The 25,357-nt window shown below is 40.4% G+C and overlaps 1 protein-coding gene across 2 annotated transcripts in view; it reads right to left on the bottom strand.

Annotated features, from left to right (window-relative positions):
• The window catches only part of nsmfb (NMDA receptor synaptonuclear signaling and neuronal migration factor b), a 49,594-nt gene extending 32,342 nt beyond the window's left edge, over positions 1–17,252 (bottom strand). For both annotated transcript variants that reach the window (XM_086032017.1, XM_086032018.1), the window contains exon 1: positions 16,976–17,252. In XM_086032017.1, coding sequence (XP_085888143.1) covers positions 16,976–17,085 — 110 coding nt within the window. In that variant the 5' untranslated portion in view covers positions 17,086–17,252. The remainder of the gene's footprint in view (positions 1–16,975) is intronic.
• Between the last annotated feature and the right edge of the window lie 8,105 nt (positions 17,253–25,357).

Here is a 25,357-nt window from a genome sequence, read left to right as displayed (position 1 = left end):
CTACGCAGCCAATCAAAGGAAGTAGAGACATTGGTGAGACTTCTTCAGCAGGCAACAAGTGTTTCGACATCGGGTGAAGTCCTTGGAAAAGTGAACCCTAAGTTACTTGTAGCTAGAGATGGCCTCCACTGCTACTACTGTGCAGGGTAGCAAAGGGGCATCTGTTCCTCATGAAGTCCACCACCATATCGTTGGTCTTCATCACATTGATGCATAGATTTTTTTTGCATCAGTTCACCAGATGTTCTATACCTATTCTCTGTTCTCTAACTCATCATTATGAGAGATGCACTCCCACTACCACTGTGTCATCTGCAAATCTCACGCTGTGAAATTCTTGAGCAGTCATAGGTCAGTAGTGTGAACAGGAGGGGGCTCAGCACACAGCCCTGGGGGGGGCTAGTGCTGAGGGTGATGGAGGAGGGGACGGTGTTATGGATCCTGACAGTCTGTGGTCTATTGGTCAGAAGTCCAGCACCCAATTCCCCAGTGATGGACTCATGGGTAGATGATGGATGGCTTTGAAGGCGGAGGAGAAATCCAAGCAGGTGGACATAGGAGTTCTTGATTTCCAGATGAGTGAGCGCTGTGTGAACTGCTGATGAGAGGGCATCATCAGTGGAGTGGTTCTTCATGTGGGCATACTTGGTGAGCACTGTTGGGAATGTCACTTCATAAAAGTAATTATAGTTACTCATTACTTAAAAGTAATGAGTTAGTAATTAAATTACTTAATAAACATACTGTAACTAGTTACCAGGCAAAATAAAACATTTTGTTTTCTTTTTAGCAGTTTCCAAACGACATTTCAAATGAGTAGAATGTCCAGGTAAATGTACATAAACTTCAGACAATGGGAGGTTTATCCTGCACTTAAAATAGGTCCTTTTTAAACACAAGTAAACATTTCCACAACATAAATACATTCACTTATAATAAACTGAACTGTAATTATTAGATAACATGTCAAGTCAACAACCTGTACCTTTACGCACTGCACTACTCACATTACAAGTGAACATATATGCAACAGTGTTTACCTCTACAGCAGAGTAAAGTAAACTTGCAATCTCAGACAAGTGGTCTTGTAGACATTCTGTGCTTCAAGTATCTCTTTCAAACATTAACAAATAAACAATATAAAGTATGTTTACAGTAACTGTTGTAATTTATTGAATTTTAATTTAATTTGCAACTCACAACCTGAGACAAATAGTCTCACTACAAATATCCACTTTATGCTTTAGGCTTCAAGTGGCATTAAATTAACGACAGACATAGCCACACTGTTCCACTTCACAACTTTGCAAACGCAAAAACAAGCAAGATTGGTCTGTCCCAAGTGTGTCTACTCCTCCTCCTCCATCCCCAATGCCCTACAGTGCAAATTTTAAAACTTGTACATAAGTAAAAAATGTAGATATGTTGCTTATGCATTACATTGAATACGAAAAACTGTGAATAACCATCAAAACTTTTTAAATGTTCTTTATGTGGCCAAATGCATTTGAGAAAAACCTTGACACTTTCACGTTTTCATACGTCACCATTGAGGAGCTACAGGACTTCAGTAGGACACATCGGACGTCCCTTGATTTAAGATAGCCCTTGGAAGCTCCTCGATGGTTGGTCCTCGCACCTCAATGTGCGTTTAAGACAACTGAGATGCTCTTTAACTCATTAAATGCCAGCCATTCACAACGCAGCTAAGCCCCTGAGTGCCAGCCATTGTCGAGGATTTCGACCCATCTTTGAAGGCCCACAGAATATTGTGTTTTGTGACTATATAGACATGGGACCTACCAAAAGAAAAATTGGACTCTCTTCTTTTACCAGAAAAAAGTTTACATCTAGCATTTGTCATTCTTGAGTAATCTGCAGTAAAGCAGCAAGTTTCACAGAAAATCCTGTTTCTGGAAAAAAAAAAACCCTGAGAAATCGAGGGTTTTGTGAAAAGACTTATTTCAAGTAAAACGTCAACTTTGAGACCGATATTTTTTGTTTTTATGAGACCTCAGATATATAAACCGTACTTTTCTTAAAAACAAAACAATTCCAAAAAAAGCAATTTTGATGGCAAAAAACATGTTCTTTTTACAATTTACAATTTGCAAAAAATGTATGAACATTGTGCTACATACAGGCGCCTTCATGTGTGTGTGTGCGTGTGTGTGTGCGCGTGTGACTGACTTCGAGCCCTATAAGCATATTTTTGGGGGGTATGGGAGGTTGGAAGCCCACAAAAGGTTACACACCATATTGTTCAACACCCCAATACATAGTGAGAGTTGTTTTTGCACAAACCAAGTGATAAAAGTCACTGCCAAAAAACCCTTACCTCTGGTTTGGCCCAGTCAATCCAAAGGGAGAAATATTCCTCAAAGTATTGTGTAAACCTTTGGATCGACAGTGCCGCACCGCCCCGTCACAGGAGAAAAGAAGTAGATACAAGAATGCTTCACAGAGTCATTGTTATTTTGATCAACTGATGGAAAACTCCTTGTAGCCGTTAACACTGAAAAGAATGTCTTCTAATGTCAGCTGCCTGCTTATATCCATTTTTCGATCCACAGCATGTTCAGCTTCTCAAAGCACTTCATGACTATCGTAATGAGGGCTACTGGCTGATAGTCATTCAGACCTGTCAATGTGGAGGTACGGGAAAGATGGAGGCAGACGGGGGAGGGCTTTGTATGCGCCTCGTGTGTGTACTATGTACACACAGTCCATCATTTTTAAACTTGAGAGCGTTTTATGTGGTTAAAAATCACCTGCGACCATGTATAATGCCTTTGGATAATTGGATTGTCGGGAGCTAATGGTGTGGTGAACTCCTGTATCGCCTTGATAGCGTTAGCATCAGCATGAGGTTTTGGCGCGATATAACCAGCAGTGACATAAATAGCTGTGAATTTGCAAGGTAAGTAGTGCAGCCAGCATTTATAGTAACTGTGAAATGCTCTTATTTCCTTGGAGCAATGTGGCTCCTGAGAAGACCACTGTTTTTACACCAACCTTTGTTGATAGAAATACAGGGTCCATCACCGCGTTTCTTCCCCGAACATGACTTACGGTCAGCTTGAAACAACTGCAGTCCATCGATATCGAAAGCTGAGTCGGGCATTTTGTCTTTTAGCCCCGTTTTCTTACCGCCATCCCTCACCACTGTGTAACAGTTATTATAAAGTGAGTAGAGACCTTGCACACGTACAGCTTTACAAGCTGCAACACAGCTCGTCTGTTTAGCTGACAGACCACACAGGGGACTTTGACATTGCATGTGCCGACAATAAAAGCAGGAAATGAAGACACAAATTCACATTGTGAAAGCCCTCTTCTCATGTTGGTAGGTGTTAGGTTATCGCGGAGGAGGAGCCAAACGCAGGAGGCAAAAATCGTGTGCAATATAAATCATATTAATGAAATATTAATCTAAAACAAAAGTCAAACAAGGTGCTGGGATAATACTAAACTAACAAAAATGTTGAAGACCCAAATAAACAAGGAACAAAACAACTAAACAAACACTAGGACTAGACTGGACTGACTTTGACTTTCAACAGTGACAAGAGAGGGCTTAAACAAGACAGGACACAACAGACAAACCAACAAGGTCTGAAAGAAAGATGGCAACTAAATACAGACAAGTTAACGATACAACGAGGAACACCTGGACAAGTCACAGAGGGTAGGAGGAAGCTGGTTGGTTAACACAAGGGACTGGGTTGACAAGCACAGGTGGACTCAATAACTTAACGAGAGACAAAGGAACACAAGGAAAAGCATGAAACTAAACTCAAAAACAAAACTCAAAACACAGACCATAACAGGAAGGAATGGAGCATGACTAACAAATTGCAGAATCATTGAAATATATAATGTATTTCAAAGTGTATTTCAAAACCGTTTGTCTTTAGAAAATAATGGTTGTTAAAAATGATTTTTACCAACACCCATAAATGAACATTCTGTTTAATTACCGGTGCGTTCCTCAATGACTACGTTTACATGCAGTCAATATTCGGTTTAAGGTCAAAATTCCGATTTCTGAGTCATTCAGAATAATCCGTTTACATGGCTTGGCTGGACAGAGTTACCCCCCACATTTAAATAACCCCATTTAAGCAGCCACGCATGGATATCATGACGCAATTAACGTCATCTCCGCTTGTTACTTGCTTCCGTCAATAAAACACATAACATTCAAGTCACTCACCGCATGAATGAAGCAGACTGTTTTTTCCTCGCTTTAAAAGTGTGGTGTCGTACTTACTCTAGCTTTTGCCATGTATTGTTTATCACTAAGTGTGTATTTCCGGTAAGTTGCACGCCAAACAGTGCACATACAAGCACTTCCTGTACTACCAAAACCAAGATCCCTTACGGTTGAGCATGCGCAGAGTGTCCCGTGCATTCGGAACATTCCGATTGTCGTATACATACACGCATATTCTGGTTGGAAAGGGATTAACCCAGGCATGATGTTTGGAAATTTAAAAACCAGAATATGGCCATGTTCAGGGTATTGCGCGCACTTACATGGCTTTTAAAAACCCAAATTCAGGTTTTGAAAAGTTTATTGGCTACATGTAAACGTAGTCACTGATGATGGTGATACCAACATGCTGTGTGTCTGTCTCAGATGCTGTTCTATAATTGTTTAATTGCATCAAAGCCACCATTTCTATGAGGGCAAGGCGATGGGCGTGTGTCATTGCTAGGGGAGCAGCAGCCGCACTTACGCCCATCTATCATCATCGCCTTAACTGCTTTGCAGGGAGGTCGTCCGGTGGAAGTCTAACCCTCTCTCTCTCCTTGAATCGCACATATTGTTGTTTTGATTTGTTTCTTTGTTTTTTAACCCTAACCACTGTTGACATTGCCCGATTAAATTAATAATCAAATTTTTTCATACAGTATGTATGATTGGGTCAGAATTCGTAGCACCTATGACACCCCAAAGTTGCCTGGGCATCAGTCCCTGTAAATTTACAGTGACTGAATTTAGCTTTTCTGTGACTCTGGGGATAGTGATCTAGGCTTTAGCCCACAACCACGCACAAATCACCACAAGACCTCCCTTGTAAACAGGTCTATAAAAAGGCCTTGATGGTAGATACAGAGCAAGAAGTCACTTCCCTGCACTTCCTTGGGTGGTTTCTTTTATAACACCAGTTTGCCCTTCCCTGACTCCAGAGGCGGTAATTGGAATGTGCAAAGTGCCATCGAGGGGTTGCGCACAGCGAGCCGTTCAAGCTAGCACCGCCACTGCCTGCCTGTATAACAGCATCATGTGCAAAATTTCACCTGTTGCAAATGTGATGAATCTGCTTTTTTTTTGCTGGGCAGCACGGTGGTCGACTGGTTAGCACGTCCGCCTCACAGTTCAGAGGTCGTGGGTTCGATCCCGGCTCCGACTTCCCTGTGTGGAATTTGCAAGTTCTCCCTGTGCCTGCGTGGGTTTTTTCTGGAAACTCCGGTTTCCTCCCACATCCCAAAAACATGCATGGTAAGTTGATTGGACACTCTAAATTGCCCCTAGGTGTGATTGTGAGTGCGGATGTTTGTCTTTGTGTGCCCTGCGATTGGCTGGCAACCAATTCAGGGTGTCCCCCGCCTACTGCCCAAAGACAGCTGGGATAGGCTCCAGCACGCCCCGCGACCCTTCTGAGGATAAGCGATATAGATAATGGATGGATCCTTTTTTGCTCCATTGACGACTTAGGAAAGTTTAGGGTGTCCAGCCATTTTTGCATAAGGCTTTCAGTAAGACAAGCAATAATGTCTTTTACTGTACATTCGTTTTGTATGCACAAACAAATACACAGTCATTCATTGTACTACTTGAACTAATTTCGTCCTGGGATACGGTTGATTTGGGTAATTGGGCACAAACTAAAATTAAAAAAACTTTTTCGTTTACGAAGTAAAATAAAAACAAAAATGTTTTTTGAAAAACGATAACTAACTAAAACGACATTGTCTGCTCACAAGACTAACTAAAACGAACGATAATCGTAGCGAAAATACCATTCATTTTCGTCTTTGTAAGCTTTTGTGATCATTTTAAATGATTCATTCATTTAAATTCATTTTAAATTTTAAACACGCCGCTGATGGTTTTACGACAGTTGTACAGCCGTACGGCACCTCGACGTCTGAAGTGACGTAACGCGTTTACAATTAGGTCTGATGGGTATAAAACAAAACTAAAACAACATTATAATGGCGAAAGTTGGGAGAATACAAAGAAAGTATTTCTGTCGTGGTACCGTGAGTTACACCCGAATAAATGTCTGATTTTGTTGTTAGGTAAAAGGGACAATGCTTCTCGTTATTTCATCCCACCGTGTGTAATGGGGGCATTGAAAGACAGTTTATACAGTAGGACATGTTAAACCTGGACAGAAAAAAAGAACTTTCTGGGCTTTCTAACAATCTATAAAAGCTGACAAATAAGAAAAATGATGGGGGTGAAAGAACTATAATGTTTTACCTAATTAGAATCAATGAGAATCCTTCTAGGTTAATCTTTTAAATCGTGTTGGGAAAACTGCGTTGTTACAGCTGCAGCGGTTGTGACAAAACATTTTTTTATTTTATGAAATATCTTGTAATTAGTATATAAGTCAAAATTTCACAACACTAGTGTTGTCTGTCGTGGAGTACTCAGGGCCATTATCCACCAACTTTTTGGCGCTCACAAAATGGCGGTGATTCTCAGTCTTGCGCCAGCAAGCTGAACTGATGTTGACAAAGTGATTCATTCTTCTTTCTTGTCTTCTGCTCACATACAGGTTATTTTAAAGTTACAGTGAAGTGTGAACATTCAGTATAAGTCTAAGTATTGGTGAATATATTTAACAAAAGCCAATAAGACTAACTATCTTTTTTTTTTTTACAGTGCATGGTTCTGTAAGATGCTTAAAACTCTGCTTTGTGATGTGACACCTAAGAGGAAAATGTAAAACATAGTAGCGTCCCTCTTTTTGGGTAAATTCCCTTTATGGCTCGTATGGCTTTGCAATCTGCATACCGGTAATAATTAGGATGCTTCAAGTTGTGCGCTTGCCCATTTTGCATTGTCTAGCTCCGAAACAGGCTCAGCTCTTTGGGATAAAAGGTACCTGAATATTAGTGAGTCGAAGCCACAGTGAACTGCGTGCAAAAACTTAATTTGGTAACATAAACTCTTAACAGAGGAAAGTGAACCACATAAACCAAAATTCTAGAGAACAATACTTGACTCTTGACCTGTATTAAATACAAAGCTGCTAGATGAGCATGTCGGAGAAAGTCTCCATGTATATGAAACATGTCTCCAAGAAACACCACTATAAAGAAGCTTGCCTTTGTTTTATTTCCCCTAACGTGTGCTTTGCTAAGAATTGAATAATGTTGTGAATACTGTAATGTATATTTGCCCCTTTTACCTGAATTAAGATGTTGTTCATCAAGTGATGCCTTAAAATCAATTTGCAATTCATGACGATTAGTGATCACTTTATTCTTTTTATTTTTATCTAGAATTGTATCTAGATGGTCCAGTTGACCTACCTACAGTACTGACAGTCAAGGACACATTCTGCAAAGGCCACACACACACACACACACGTGTAAGAATCGTGCGATTAGTCTGAATACACCGATCTAACGTTCCAATAGGTAGATTCTTGCATAGTTGTAATGAGCAGCACACATCAAAATAAATAGTTTACATATGCACTGTGCAGCAGGCTGTCGACGAGCACACGAACATAAATCTCCCGGGGCTTCTTCAGTCAAATGGAATAGCTGTGTTGCCTATATGCCTTCTCGCTATGACACTCTAAGTAATTAAATATGAGGCTGCACGTGCGGTGGCGGCATTTCCCATGAAGACTCCCCTCCCTGCTTGGTCGAATCGAGGGGAGAAGGAGGTAGGGCACGAGGAAGAAAATGCAATCATCCCTAATCTATCTGCATGACTCAGAGCACTTCTTATAAAAAATCCATATGCTACGCGCTGAAGAGAGTGATGTCAACATGCTCACAGCCCATTTCAGGGAGGACAAAGCAGCGTAATGTTCAAAGTCAGCATGTAGTGTACTGGACTTTATGAGTTTGTCTTGTCGAGAATGCGATGTCACTGTGCTGCCGGACAGTTTCTCATGCTCAAAGTGTTCTGGATCTAAAAAGTACATGGCATGGCATATGCATTGTTTATATAGGAGACAAGTGATTCTGTTTTCAACTTGTCCAAATGATTAGTTGTTGATTCTAAATGACAAAGTGGATGATAATTCAACTCTGACCGATAATTACTTTGGTTTTATCACACAAATTGATTTATTCATATAAATTAAGTCATGAAAAATAGAGTCGTGAACTCTGTTTGAACCTAAAGCCCATTGTCATCACTGAATCTGTACCACTGAATCACATGGGTGTGTGTGTGTGTTTCCCTTCCTTTTCAGCACTTAGGCCTTGGTGAGCGGCACACAAAAAGGAGGAGATCTAGTACTAACGACATACTCGTGTGATGAAACAATCCGACTGTGCCTCCTCTAGCTATGGCTGAGTGCAGCTGCACTACCAGCAGCTCTGCCATGTGCTTTTGGATTTTTTTTTCTACTGCATGTTTTCAGCCATGTGACATGAAGGAGGGGGAGGAGGGAGCACAAGAAATACGGCGACAAGCGTCTATAAGACCAAAATAGAAAGTAAGCGCAGAGTGGGAAGTGGGATGATGATAGGAAAAATAAGCAAGGTATTTGTATTAAACAAGTCGAGAGGCTATAGAAGAAGACGATGATCCGGAAAATGGATGAGAATACTGTATGTGCTTGAGAGATGCTCAAATGAGGTATATATGATTACTTCCCCACATGATTGTGGAGAAGAGGGACAAGTTAATATATACGCTGAATAGTGTAGATGCCACCCAGTATGAGACATTAACGAGCAATGGCACAGAGCTGGAGGGGCAGATATAGGAGCCTCCGTGGTATGAGAGAGGGGACAGGGATTTTTGCTTTTTTGTGTTTGTGCATTTGTGTACATGAGGTGCTTTCATGGTGGGGGGAGGGGTAATGCTTTCATACAATGGTACCGTATATGAATGTGCAAGGTAAGCTGTAAAGGGGCTTGAAACAAGTACAGTGGAGTCCTTTTTATTGGAATCACACTCCACCACACGGTACAAAAGAAAACATGATTTGCTTTCACGTCAGCTGAGCAACTATGAGATGTTAAATAGATAATGTACAGTAGATAACTTTTTTTCTTACAATTGTTTTTGGGAAAGAAAATTCTTCAGATACAAATGAATGAAGAGTAATGAAATGGCATTTCACACCTGTTCACCCAAGGAGGCACCTGCCAGCTGATGCTCAGTAGCAATGGACAGATCCACTACATGGGTCACATTGACACATTGACCCATGTAGTGGATCGGTCACATTGACACATTGACCCATGTAGTGGATCGGTCCATTTCTGACCCCAAATTGTGTTATTTTTAACCCAACTGTTTTTAGAGTGCACTGGGTTTGCTTTACTCTTAGGTAGGGATGTCACAATTTGGGCAATATCGTGATATTGCGATATTAAAATTGCCACGATATATCGTTGTCGTCATGTCACGATAGTAATAGCAGCAAATCTGTCCAAAAGACCAGATTGTTTTCCATTTGTGCAGTTCCATCACCATCTGGTTGTTAGTTTATTTGTGCAGTTTAATTTGATGCCACCTATGTTTCAGACCCACGCCAGATGAAGTGCTGCATAACACATTTGAGTTCCCCCATTAATTGACCCGATTCACAATGTCTACGTGCATTAGCAAGTAAGTGCCTCAATATTAGGTGTTCGGTCATTGTAGGTCATCTGTATACATTGAGGTTAATGTTAACTGTACTATTTGAACCATATGTATAATTAGGACTACAGCTAATTAGCATTGTCTAGAGACATTCACATGCAGCTGCTCATGTTTATTTTATTTGTATTTCATGTTCTACAGAAACCATACACACACCCACACAACCAAATAAAACAGAAATTAAAGTGATCATTGCTCACATGAACAAAACCAATGCATAAAAGGTCCCATAAATCTGTCATACCAGCACATATTTTTCAACATCTCCGTCAGCCCGCTTCAGCCAAACACAGCAATGTGAACTACATAGACCATGATACTTTGCACTGCTGAGCCAATAGGAGCGCATGACTGGCCAAGACAATTTCTTTGTGAATGCTGTTATTATGTACAAAAACACAATATTGTGATGTTTTTTTTCAATACGAGCTCTTTTTTTTTCTTTGACAAGATTGTGGGCTTTCATACAGTATCGTAAACTTTTTATAAATCGCCAACCTCCCCATAATATCGCAATAATTATCGTATCATGAGGTTGATATTGTGATATCATCATATTGTGACATTTGGATATCGTGACATCCCTACTCTCTAGCGGTCATAAGTTGTGGACTTAAACCCTTGAAGTTTCTCGCCTCTAAGGACATCAACTATGACACGTCTAGACAGCAAAACAAGTTTATGATCATCTGCGTCATCGGCTAGCTCCCTCTGCTAGCATCCGCTACATGAGACACACCTACAGTCTTTGTGCTGAAGTGGCTATTGAACCATAGATCATCCAGGCAGCCGCCTAGCTAGAAGCTGTTATACAATGACTCAATGGTGTTAATAGGCCTATTTTAGGGGGGGGGGGGGGGGGAAATGTTCTCAAGCCCTCCCTAAATGATTTACTTTCACAGGTTGAAGTGGACAGGAGTAGAAATGTGCATTTGCATTTTGGTGGTGGTGAGTCGCCGTTTTAGACAACAGAACTGACAAAGCGAGCAGTATTACCACGCTTGGCCCCCGCTGAGACTGAAAAAATAACAAGCCGAGCTACAAAAGGGGGCGGGCCAATTTGTCGTAAATCCAATAAAAAAAAAAGCCTTTAAATCACTACAGAGTCTTTTGGGGGGAGCATTTTAGTACTGATGTCATTTTTACAAACCTTTTATATAAGTGCCAATGTTAAGCTCATCCAAGTGTCCCTTTTAAGTGGCAAGCCTCCTTCGGATTGTGAGCAAGATGGCCTCAAGCATTGAAGCGCTCGCTGCCCCTCCGCTCGTTGAAAAGCATGACGCGCAAAGTGTCTTTTAAGGAACTTTTTTGCTTACATGGCCGACAGCCATGGCAAGCCGACCCACATGACATAGCCCCTCTGCAAGGCTTGTTTTAAAACTACCCTGCATCGAGGTGGGAACACGTCCAATCTGGCAAAGCACCTCACTGACCGGCATCCGGAGTCATACCACCAGTTTATTGAGTGACAGATTGTGATGCATTTCTAACACTTCCCTCAAAAATAAGTAGAGTGTGAATTATATTGTTGACAATTTGACGAGGCATTCGACTAGCTGGGAGTGCAATAGAGAATAGAGAGAATAAAGAGTAGACACACACACGCACACGTAGTGCACACACACAAGCAACATTACATTGAGTCATTATCAAATAAATGAACATATTTGCTTGACTGTAACGGAGCAAATGTATTGTCACTATCAACAATGGATGACATGAAATGCATTCAAATAGGTCAAGGATATGGCATGTAATGTCAAAACTTATAATGAATAAGTATACTGTTTATGTATATATGTACATACATTTGAATGTATACATTATGCTTATGTAAAAATATAAATGCAGGCATTGATCTCATTATTTTAAAAAATGTCATTCTTAAAAACAGAATTGGCTAATTCTGTGTCCAAAAAGCATAGAGGCTATACAGCTGCATATCTGGCCATGAAAATGATCATTACAGTAGATGTCACACTAATGACCCTAAAAACCTGCACATTTTCTACTAGTGACATTAAAAAAAAAACAAATAATGGGAACTAGTTTTCTTAAATTTGAATTTACATGTAGTCTATAAAATATAAGTAATCAAGTATAGAAACTGTGATATATTCACACTCTCCATGTGTGAAAATGTTCACAAGTGTTTAACAGAGTTTAAAATGATATTTTTTATCAAGCCTATCCTAATATTTTGAATTAATAACATATTTTTAAAAATGTGAAGTTCTTTTGTCAGTTATAATTTTGCTGCTTTTGCTGATTTTAGATTTTTGTCGAGGTATCGTTTCGGTATCAGTATCGAGGTACTTTATGCAGGTCAAAATTGTGGTATCGTGACAACACTAATCAGAAGTCTCCCCTATACAGTGCATTAATTCCTAATGCCCTTAATTTCTATGTGGCTGAATACAATCATAAACAACCAATTAATTTATAGTTTTCACAGTTTAAATGGAAGTATGGAAGGCTAACCAAGAGTTAAAATGACTGCAGATTTTTTTTTTTTTTTTTAGGTTAAGGATACAGCATAAATCTGTGCAATGAAGAGCACCACTTTTATTCAATTTTTCTTGTGTCAATTGTTAGTCAAAGCCTTGGGAATTATTTGGATGATTGCGCAGAAAAAAATCGGTAAGTGATACACACATTAACCTTTTTAACCTTCAACTCCATTTTTCACATAATCCTTTCAGTGTATAGGGCCAGTAGCTAGACTATAATTAGTATTACAAGAAAGATTTATACAAAGGATTCATCCATCCATCCATTATCTATACCGCTTCTCCTCACAAGGCTCGTGGGCGTGCTTGGAGCCTATCCCAGCAGTCATTGGGCAGTTGGCGGGGGACACCCTGAACTGGTTGCCAGCCAATCGCAGGGCACACAGAGACAAACAAACATCCACACTTACACCTAGGGGCAATTTAGAGTGTCCAATCAACTTACCATGCATATTTTTGGAATGTGGGAGGAAACCGGAGAAGGGGGCGTGGATTCGATCCCGGCTTCGGCCTCCCTGTGTGGTGTTTGCATGTTCTCCCCGTGCTTGCGTGGGTTTTCTCCGGGTACTCCGGTTTCCTCCCACATTCCAAAAACATGCTTGGTAGGTTGGACACTCTAAATTGCTCCTAGGTGTGATTGTGAATGTGGATGTTTGTTTGTCTCTGTGTGTCCTGCGATTGGCTAGCAACCAATTCAGGGTGTCCCCTGCCTACTGCCCGAAGACAGCTGGGATAGGCTCCAGCACTCCCCGCGACCCTTGTGAGGACAAGCGGTATGGATAATGGATGGATGGATGGATGGATGGATGGATGTTGTTGGGTCCAAAATGAATTTAAATCATCATAGCGTTTCAAAGAATTTTGTATTAATATTTTTTACATGTTTAAACTAATCGTTTGAATAATCGTGATTTCGATTGTTACCAAAATAATCATGATTCATATTTTTTTCATAATCGAGCAGCCCTACCGTAGTCTATAGTGCTGTAATCACTAATTGACACTAATGCAGTAGTAAAGTCACAAACAAACAATAAATAACTTTTACATGTCAATGCGAAACTACAGGATTACATGGGTTGATTTCACGAAACTAACGCTTGCGTGTAAGTAACAAAAATGATTAGTTTTTCTTTCAACGCCTTTAAGTGCACCATCAAATTTCAACACCACGGGAGAATATTGAAATTGTTGGGTGCCTTGCTTAACCCATTAATTAATTAATTAATTAATCAAGCAACTGGAGCTGGGAGTGCTGTTGCGTCTTTCCACCTTTAAAAGCGGGAGAGCGTATACGTCATTTTCTTTTTTTAATCCAAATTTCGGTGTCTTAGCCAATGAAATGCATCAGAATATACACGTGACGGTGTCGTAAGACCACAGAGGATGTTCCGGAATTTCTTAGAGGCGTAATCGCGGACGCCGTTGATCACGAGAGCTCTCAAATAAGTAATAAGTAGTATTCAAGACGTTATTACTGTATATAAGATCATTCTTCAATGTTAAAAAATGCTTATATAAACAATATAACACTTATATTGTTAAAATAAGCTTCTTTTTTTTTACAATTTCAGCTGGTGGTGTGCCGCAGGATTTTTTCAATGAAATAAATGTGCCTTGACTCAAAAAAGTTTGAAAAACACTAATAGAGACGACGCGCTTGTGGACTTTGAACCATGGGAAGCAGTCGAATGTGATATATGGTTAAGATATATGTTTGTAGACGATGACGATATCGACGGTTTTGTAACAGAATAGAGGGTGGTAACTACCACAATTTCTTTTTAAATTAAAAACAGTGCTTCTCCTGCGCTCACACTTTATTTTTACATCTTCGATTGAAACAGTACTGTAAATAATAATAAACTCGGGCCTGTGTGAAAGCCACATGTCTAAGCTCTCAAATTCTTTTGGAATATCTGCTACAGGGGATGAGTTATTAATTATTTAGTAGGTGTTGAATGTTCTACTAAAACGTCAAGTTTTAGAGGGTGATTTATAGCTGCCCATAGGTTTTGGGGAGCTGTTGAGCCTGGCGCTTTAGGCCTAAATGCGTTAAAGAGCACATGAGCTGTAAATATGGAGTAGACACTGCGGCATATGTGGGTTTTCTCAAACACTTGTTCACATTTGCTGCAGTCTAATGTTTGACTTTGCCAATCTACCTGGTGTGGGACTCGACAGTTTGTGGTACAGCAATGTGTAGAAAAAGTACTTCCATCCACCGCTAATCCTCACTAGGGTCGCAGGTGTGCTGGAGCCTATTCCAGCTGACTTTGGGAGAGAAGCAGGGTACACCTTGAGCTGGTCATGCAATTTTATATGTTCGATTAATCAATCAAACTCACCACAGAATCGCAGGGCACATATAGACAAAAAAAAATTACCTAAGAAGAGAACAAATGCAAGCACGAGAGAACATGCAAACTCCACACAGAAAGGCTGAAGCACAGATTTGAACAGACAACGTTACTGTGAGATCGATGTGATGACCAGTCATTCATCGTGTTGCCCATAAAAATACTTGACAGGGTAGAAGTGGACAGTAAAAAAAAAAAAAAAAATAAAGCTAGGTTACAAAAGAGACAAATGTTTTTATGTTTACTTTGAACACCACTTTAAACCTTATTTTTGTATTTTACAGGAGATAAAATAACCCAAGGTGTATGAAAATCCTATAAATTCTTTTTTTTGCCATGCAAAAAGCCCCGATAACTTGAGTGAGTGAACAAGCACGATTTAAAATCTTTTATTATTAAAGTATATAAATAAAATGTCTGCTTTGGGGTAAGAACAACCGTGTATTCAAAAACAAAGAAGAAAAATCATACAAATAACAGTGCGATTAGTAGCAATCTCAGTTTATGCTGGGTGTAGTATTACACAGTTCAAATTCACAAGAACGTGAACAAGGTGGCTGCGGCTCAGTCGGTAAAGTGGGTCGCCAACTGATTGAAGGGTCGGCTGTTCCAATCCCAGCTCTGACTGTCTGCTATTGCAGTGTCCTAAACTCTATATTGCCTCCAAGTCAGCATTGTGATAATAGAAGCTGTTCACAAATCCCTTGCCTGGTTAAGCAAGAAATTTGACTTCTCAGAGAGAAGTAAGCTTTGCTATTACAATTCAAAGTAACAATCCATTTGTATCCTGCAGAAGTCTTGATTGGGACACTGTCTGGGATTCATACACACCACTATTGTTTAATTGACATTACCCTTCCTAATCAATTTGTAACTGACTGAACAGGAAAAATTGTGGTAGTCCACGTATCAAACACGTAGACTGAGTAAGCAGAGGCAGTAAGTGAATATTGTCATTTGCATACATTTGTTTGGCTAATTGGCCAAGCTGTTGCGAGGACCGAAAAATAACTGAACTCAAATGAATATAAGCAGCACAGAAATGACACATCTGAGTCTTCTTTAGGCTGGTTGCGAGTTCACAAATCAAACAGCATCAGGGACGGGTTTTAAACTGAGAAGAAACTGATCTGACGCAATGACCTTTTGTTACAGTCTGCATCAATTCAAAGTGAAATGTTATTACAATTAGTGCAAGTCCACCGAGACCAGCTGTACGTTATTGAGTTTGTCAGTAAACCAAAACAAATCAAAACTATTGCATGTTACATTATAGATTACGTAGAAACAACTGAAAATATAAATCTTGTGTGTAAAGATAGCTGCCTGTCTCGTCATTTTGGGATTACTTGGTTTTTCTCAGAGACCGTTTCCTCAGTTACTGCACTTTGTTACTTCTTAGCCCTGTAAAAAGGTGCAATAGTCCAAATCAATAGGCTACTTGATTGTAAAATACACTTTAAGTAGAGGTGTAATTATTGCGTATAAATCTCATCAACAAATGTAACTGTAAGTAGATTGTAATTCCAATATTTCATACTTGTCGGCTAACACTCAACGGTTATTTTGTAATTTATTTAATTTGTAATTTATTTATTTAAAAGGGACAGTGCATATTAACATTAACATTATATGAACATTAAATGTAAATATGCCAGAATTAGCCAACGGCTACTTTCCATCTGCAGTCCCTGGCAGGTCAGAAGAAGCAACATTACAATAACATCAACAATAAAGAAAAGGACAAAAAGAAATCAGCACATAGAACTGACACATCAGCGACATACAAAACAAAACATAAAAATAAATAAATAATAGCCTAATAATAATAATAATAATAATAATAATAATAATAATAATGATGATAATAATAACAAAAGGGCAAATAGAAGCTTGATTTCAAATGTGTGCTCACTATATCTGGTTTCTTTTCTTTCTGCTCTTTCAAGTTATGATAGAAGTCTAATCGCTTTCCATGTTCATTTGATGAAACAAGAGAAACGAGCAGTCCGTTAAGTCCAAACTATTCTCTGCTATGGTGAATTATTCTTCGATGCATATTTAAATGTGAGGAGGGTTCTTTGTACAGAAAAGTTAAAAAAGTGAAAACCACGTCCATTATTTCTCAAGTCACAAGCACAATGTGTTTTCCCAAGCACCACTTGAAGCTCCGACACAATGTTCTGCAGCAGTTCACATATTGTACATCTTTATTTTCTAGACCCACAATTGTACCTACTCACCGAACTTTTACGGCCACGGATGATATGGCATCACTCCTCAGATTCTTCCTTTTGGACGCCGCAGTTCCCATGCTGAAGTGGACACGACCCGAGGAAAAAGCGCGGACCATTCCCCAATGATCGGCGAAGTAAATTAACCAAAACAAAAGACATTAAAAGGGACAAAAGCAATAACTCACAATTTTAAGTTGTCATATTTGACCTAATGGAGTATAGTAGCGGCTGTTGTGCTGCGAGCTGGGAGAGAGGAGCCGCGTGCGAGAGACGTGACGCTCAGCTCTGCACTCATCCAGCCATGAGTCCGGAAAGGAAGCGACGACCATATATGGAAGAGCAACCCGCCCATCTCGTGCGCACGTGCACCGGTTCGGCGTGGGCAGAAGCTCAAGGGAATGTAAAGACAATGGTACCTTGATTTACGAATCGAATTCGTTCCTTGACCGAGCTTTCAACTCAGTTTGCGTGCATACCGAATTGAAATGTCATTACGTTGGCCCACTAGTTATCAAAACTGTGGCTCTTCACACAAAGTTAAAAAAAAAAAAAAAAAGCAAAAACAACTAAAATAGTGCACTCATTAGTTAAAGGGGGAGTGAACCCCAACATTTTCTTCACAATAATATGTTTTATGCAGCCCCACTAGTCTAAACTTGATATTCTGATTAATATTGTGATTGTGGAATACGAATTAAACAGCAAATACCACCTGTTTTTATGAGAGGAGCCTGGCTGGAGGAGGGGCACTGTCAGACTGGAAGGGGTGGGGTTTTCTTTTCTTTCTTTTATTTTTGCTAACTCCTCTGTGATGTAAACTGTAAGACTGTATGTAAGACACAATACTCATTACTGATAACCTGGACAAATTACAGTAGACATGACTGCAAACTGCACAAACAATTTAACTATTACCACAGGAAGGATCATTTTCACTGAGCTGTTAGTGGGACTGGCACTGCAGGATGAATCAAATGATGTTCAGTCACAGTGGCTGCCAAAACCGCCCTAAGTAAATCCCAGTGTCTTTTATGCATCATAGAGTAGGACCAGATGTTGAAAGACAAGGAGGTGATCGATCAAAAATCTCTGTAATGGACATAGGACGGGTTACTGTTGCCTTTAAAGAAAAAAATCAACCCAAACACATTTTTTTTCAAGATTATGTTCCCAGCAGGCCCATCAGTTGAAACATGGCATTCTGATTAATATTGCGTTTGTGGAATATGAGTTAAGCAGCAAAATCCACCCCTTTTTAGCCATCTCAGCAGGTGTGCATTTTGTCACTTCTGTCGAATGAAAATGACATCATAACTGCTCAGTGATCAGGTAACGACCAATCATGGCTCAGCTTCAGAAAAAGGGTCAGCCATGATTGGTCGTTACCTGAGCCCTGACCAGTTGCGATGTCATTTTCAGTCGACAGAAGTGACAAAATGGCCGCCCCCGGAGATGGCTAAAAACGGGTGGATTAACTCTTATTCCACAAACGCAATATTTATCAGAGTGCCTTGTTTCAACGAGTGGGCTTGCATAGAACATAGTGTATTCTTGAAAAAAATATGTTTTAAAACATTGTTTTAAAGGGGAAGTCAACCCACACATATTTTATGTTCTATATATGCAAGCCCACTAGTTGAAACAAGGCCATACTTTCGACATTTCTCATCTCCTAAAATGAGATTTCGGGTTACAGAGTAGGCAGGAAGACTACCACTGTTACATAGCAAACAACATACAGTATACACTCAAATCTGGGTCAGCGCAAGTTTAGAGAGCTTGCTTGTGACTAATCTTTAAAATGGTAGGTGTTTGGTTTGATGCACATATTGATGCTTTCACTGATATGTTAATTACAAATGGCCTAGAGTCACTCACACATCAAGAAAGCAAACACTCAACCGAGCCTTCCGGAAGTAGTGCTGCTCCATTGCTCGCTTCTGTGGAAGTACAACCAAGAAAACATGAAAATCATTCTGCACTCATCACATGCATGCACCTTTTCTTGTTTTTTTTTTTCCTGTCCCTTCTTCAGCCACTTTATTTTCACTCTCCTCTCCTCCTCCAGAGTGTGTGGCCAGTCACCAAACATAAAAACAAAATGACTGTATGAATCTTTAAGCTGCCATCTGTTTTCATCCGCTTCAATGTGGTACTCATATCTTACCACTTACCATTTGTTATTACCGTGCATGTATACTCACACTCAAATACAGCATGTGTTTATCCTCACAGCAAAAGCTGAGCCATTGTAAGAAGCAGTGACTCAAACCCCAGGAGACAGTGTTGGATTTAGCTGGTTTGCATGTAGTCAGAGCTAAAATAAAAGTTTGATACTGCCTACGACATGTGTAAAACATGTGAGTCAATGAGAGTGCAAAACACATTAACAGTAAATCAAGCTCTAAAATCCCCAATTTGAAATGCACATCAAATGATATTTTGCAATCATGCTCTTATGCAGAGCTGGGCATTATACTAAAAAAATGTGGCCTGTTTATCACCTTCTGCCCACAGGCGGGGTACCCTTCCGCCGTCCATTTATCCGTCATTTTGTCCGTAGTACCCGCCTATGGGCCGCTCCGCCTATGATTTTAAGAAACACCGAAGTTAAAATGATTTCATCGCCCCCCAAATATCTGGTTAGTACCCTCATTTAAACCATGCAAACTTTTTTTTATTTCTTTAAAAGAATCAAATTTGAGCATCATTAGGAACAGTAATCGAATCGAGGAACCGGGAACGGAATTGTCCAAATTCGAACGATGGCGGGACCTACTCTCCGAAGGATCCACTTAATCGAGGTTTTGTTGATGCTGAGTTCCAGTGGAGGCCTCCGGCGAGACTTTTTCTATCTTTGTTTTTGGTGTGGAAATACTTGGTTTTCCACAGAAGTGATGCACTACGTGAGGTAATTGCTGCTTACACCAGATACTGACATATTTTCTGACCACTCCCCGTACCCACCCAATACAGTGAAAGCACTCATTTTAGAGTGGTCTTTTATTGTACAAAGTACTTTATATACAATACTATACATGTACAGTATATACACCACATCACATTGTACAGTTTGTAGTTGATGTGTATGTATTTGCTTTTATTTTGCTTTGTTATACTCTGCTGTCATTGCAAATGTGATCTGTTCTCAATTGCCTTACCTGGTAGGGAAAAAATGTGGGCAGGTGAAGTTTGTCAGTTTTGCCTATTGCACGAATACTCATTGAAAACATGTCTAATCAAGCTATATGGGGTTTAATTTCTTAAAGGCCTAGTACAAGCCTAGTCAATTTTCACCTTGAAATGCAAGTACAAATGCATTCTCATCCCTCACCCTTTTCTTTCTCAGAATTTAAGTGAAACAGTTGGGTTATTTCATGAATCCATTTTTTGGATTGTTTGTGTTGGGTCAAAATTCTGGGTTATTTCTTATAAATTAACCCAATTGTTGGTTCAAATGAACTATATATTGGGTTACATGCCAGTTATGTTTTTGTTGGGTCAAAAAGCAACCTTACAGGCCCACACACAGGTGCCAGATGTACACTTTAATTAAGTATGACTGCCGCCCATGACCGCCACCGACATACTGTTCATGTCGACACACGCAGCATCGTGGTCAAGTCAGCAACACTTTTGACATTTGGATTTCTTCATTTATTACACTGTTTTGGTAAGTACTTCACACATTGTAATTTTTTGAAAACGAGTTGTTTGTAACTGAGCGTGTGCGTTGGACAGGAAGAGTGTAGGAATCGTTTAAAAAAAGGCATTAGTCTGCCGCCATTGTGGGATGTGACACTTCACAAGAACTGTGCGTTCTCCAAATAATGTTCCATATTAACTTTATTTGTTTACTGTAATCCACACAAACATTTCTATGATTACCAGAGTGGTTCTGGTTACCTTGCTTGGAGATTGAAAACTGTTGAGTGCAACTCTCCTCAAGAGGTCAATATATCTCAACACACTGTTCAAGATAGACCCACAACTCATCACAGCCCGTGTGAAAGTGTGAGACAGTTGTCTGGTGATGACCGCAAGGAAGCAATGCTTGGTTTGAAGAACTGAAATAAATTGTATATCATTTTACAAATTCATCTATCTCATGCACTGATTTGCATTATCTGGCTGACAGCCGATCAGAGTGATTGTCACTGACACCACTTTGCAGACTGCCGTTGCATCATTCAATTCATATCTAAAAAGCACCATGACACAAAATATATGAGTTTGCCACAATTCTAATCACTACTTTTTAATTTAGATTTGTTCTCACTTCCACCATGAATGTGCTGAACAAAACTCTGGACACGTATGCATTCTACTTTATGAAACCATGACTGAGGACTGCACAACAAACAATGGCCCTGCCATGTTAACATAAGCATATCACCGAGCAGGGTCATATGAAATTTGGCTGTCTTGTGAGCACGTCACACGCATGAGAACCGATTAGTGGGCTGGTCTAAAATGCACTTCCACCCTTGCTTAATCGGGCCCTTTTTTCAAAAGTGTCACCCCTAACAATGGGCGTCCGGCCGGGCTGCATGGTCTGACGGGTCTGCCCCCAGGATGGAGTGCCCAGCTCTGACCAAATGTACATCATCCCCTACTGTTATTGTTGCTGAAATTATGTCAACGTCAGGAGTGATCTACCTGAAGATAAATATACATTTTTTAAAAACCTTTACTTGTTGCTATTAATAAACTTTTGGGGAAGGAGCAGTATCCTTAGCATTATAAATAAAATGAATAAATAAATAAATAAATAGTGGAATAACCCAATTATTTGCATTGTTTTTACCTAATTTGCTGTGTTCATTTAACACAAAAATTTGGGTCAAAATGGAATAACCCAATTTGTTGTGTTAATTTAACGCTAAAAGTTGGGTCAAAACTGAATAACCCAATTTTTTGGTTCAAATTGACCCAAGTCTGGGTCGGTCCTTTTTGAACACAACAATTGGGTCAAATTTAACCCAAAAATAGTTATTTTGACCCAACTGTTTTTAGAGTGGCGGCACGGTGGTCGACTGGTTAGCACGTCCGCCTCACAGTTCAGAGGTCGTGGGTTCGATCCCGGCTCCGGCCACCCTGTGTAGAGTTTGCATGTTCTCCCCGTGCCTGCGTGGGTTTCCTCCGGGAACTCCGGTTTCCTCCCACATTCCAAAAACATGCATGGTAAGTTGATTGGACTCTCTAAATTGCCCCTAGGTGTGATTGTGAGTGCGGATGTTTGTCTCTGTGTGCCCTGCGATTGGCTGGCAACCAATTCAGGGTGTCCCCTGCCTACTGCCCAAAGACAGCTGGGATAGGCTCCAGCACGCCCGCGACCCTTGTGAGGATAAGCGGTATGGATAATGAATGAATGAATGAATGTTTTTAGAGTGTGGAGCTCATTCAGTCACACAAATCATCTGAAGCCACTGCATGTATAGGCCACTTTATTTTGTCTTGGATGGATAATTTATATTTTAAACAGTTGAAACATCACATGGATCATTTATTTTAAACAGCAAAGAAAAAGTGTCTCCACAACAAGCCGATGTGACCCTGGCTTCCACAATACACCTGCAGAATAAAGGTGCATTTTGGGGGGGTGATAATAATAGTGACCTTCGCCAAGGAGACGCAGTCCAATCCAATCTCTGTAAGTCCGCAGCTGGCATGTGATTATGAGTGGCCAATTAGATACAAGTGCCCTCCTGGTGATGGATCGGGTTCCATTAGATTCCCAAACACACCCAACACGTAGTTTGTGGCCAATAATGGTTAGAGACTGGATCAGAGGACAGGATGGTGCCACAAGTTAAACGACAAGGACATTTGGGGAATAGTGGAGGTGAAACCCCACCGGGACCTTCTGATCATTCAGTTTGGATGAATGCCAAAGTATGTGAACGTGAATGCAATTGCAGTATTGAAATTCACCATTTATCACAATGGACAGTCCAAGTCGACCTGTCATTGTCCGCCTTGGCCAGTATCCTCTCCTCTACCTTTCTCACTTAGTACCCCCCAACTCACCACCATCCCCAAATCAGCGTGTGCTGAGCCTCTCCTTGATTGTCCCCAGGAGACCCACACTGGATGACCTTGACCCAAATAACTCAATGGAGCGTAGTAGCCTGCCAGAGAAGCGTAGCAGGGGAAATGCTGATGCTTCCTGGCAGAGTTATGGATGACAGATGACAAGACTTTGAAAATGAATATATATAATAAATTCAGTGTAATTATTAATACACATTTTCAGTTTAAAATGTCATTCAAAGTCTATTGTCTGCAATTAATATTAATGACCTGTGATTGAGCATATTCTATTTTCTAAATGAGGCCACTGCATCCCAGCGAGCTAAGTGCAGGTACAGCCATTATTTAACAGCAAAGCAGCCAAACGCTGATCTTTAAGCTTCACAGGACATTTAGCTAGAGGACAGATGTGCTCATGCATCTGTTATACAGTATTGGTGTATTTGTGTTTGTTGCTGTTGTTGTTGTTTTTTAAATGCACTTTTTTGAGGACAAAGTGTTTTTGAAGAGGAGGGAAGAGAAGATTTTGCTTTAAAGCACCAATTACCGAACAATTTTAAATCACAAAATGTTAATGTACAGGAATCTCTATGAGGTCATATGTTAATTTATTCTTAGTTAATCAGTACTGCTCCAAAATATAGCTTTTTCATATCATTATTAGCCTAGGTGTGATGTCTGGGTGTCTGTGGAGCTGTCAGTGATATGAGGGCTGTGCAGCTGTTTTTAGACGTCTGACGATGAGGTGACGCACACCAATGGTTGCGTTTTACTCAATCACATCCCAAACCACTGTACAAAAAATAGACAGTCTTATGATCAAATGTCAAATGCGTCATAGTAGTTCATTCAGTTCAAAACTTGCTCATGCAGGAGGAGAAAGTATAGATTCTAAGTACTTATCAAAGCCACTTTAATGGACATTTATATTCTTGGACTGGAAACACTGTTTTTTGTTTTTGTAAGACATGCTTTACTAATTTTGCTATTTTTATCAGTAAATGTTCATATTTTTTCAATCATGAATTTCATCCATCCATTATCAGTACCGCTTATTCTCACAAGAGTCGTGGGCGTGCTGGAGCCTATCCCAACTGTCTTCGGGCAGTAGGCGGGGGACACCCTGAATTGGTTGCCAGCCAATCACAGGGCAAACACAGACAACAACAGTGGCATAGGCTGCCCTCAGACACCGGGATTTTGTGAGGCATGTCCAACATGGCGGAGGGGGCTTTGGCTTGGAGGCAACAACACCCACATGGCAAAAGGCTACCAAAAACAAACGGCTGCAAATGGTGATGGAATAGGTGTCCCACCAGGAGCAGAGCTGAGCATACCGCCTATGTGACGGACCGGTCCACTTATCCGCCTATGACGGATACCCATTTTGTAGGCGATAAACGATCGATGGGAAACTTTAAAAAATAGTTGGACTAAGCGTAGTCGGAAGTCCATTTTTTTCTCATCTATGTAATCGCTGGCTGTAAGAGGAAGCAGCCAGGTGAACCAAGGTACACTAGTCTTTATAAGTATTCATTCTATCAAACTTAGACAGAGCAGGTAGAGACCCTTTTAAGTTGAGGCCAGCATGTGGCAGTATTTCAAACTGTCACAACCACTTGTTAGTTTAAATGAGACAAATTTTTCCACTACTCAAAACAATTCGCAGGTGTTTGCGCTTTTGTCAAAATATCCTTAAAAAAACTCGTGGTACACTTTTCATCCCCTATTTTACCATCTCTAAAATCAGATCGTTTTGAGAGAGGCAGTCCAGTCGCACGCAAACTCCAGAGATGTTCAATCGGGTTTAGGTTATGGTTCTGGCTGTGCCAGTCAAGAACGGTCACAGAGTTGTTCTGAAGCCACTCCATTTCTTATTTCTTAGCGGCCCAGTCTGAGGTCCTGAGCACTCTGGAAAAGGTTTTCCTCCAGGATATCTCTGCATTTGGCCACATTTATCTTTCCTTTAATTGCAACCGGTTGTCCTGTCCCTGCAGCTGAAAAACACCACCACAACGTGATGTTCCCACCACCATGTTTCACTGTAGGGATTGTATTGGGCGGGTGATGAGCAGTGCCTGGGTTTCTCTACACATACCCCTTAGAATTAACAGCAAAAAGTTCAATCTAGGTCTCTTTAGACCAGAAAATCTTATTTCTCATACTCCGGGAGTCCTTCATGTGTTTTATGGCAAACTCTATGCGGGCGATGCTTCTGTCAGACTCGACCGGTGGAGGGCTACAGTGATGCCGCAGTTGCCCATGTGTAATTTTCTCCCATCTTCCTACTGCATCACTGGAGCTCATCCACAGTGATCTTTGGGTTCTTCTTTACCTATTTCACAAAGGCCAACG

Source organism: Filicampus tigris, chromosome 5 (genome assembly GCF_054856515.1).
Source record: "Filicampus tigris isolate MCC_2025a chromosome 5, RoL_Ftig_1.0, whole genome shotgun sequence".
Taxonomy (NCBI): domain Eukaryota; kingdom Metazoa; phylum Chordata; class Actinopteri; order Syngnathiformes; family Syngnathidae; genus Filicampus; species Filicampus tigris.
The sequence above is the reverse complement of the archived record's forward strand: the minus strand, read 5'-3'. Positions and strand labels throughout refer to the sequence as shown.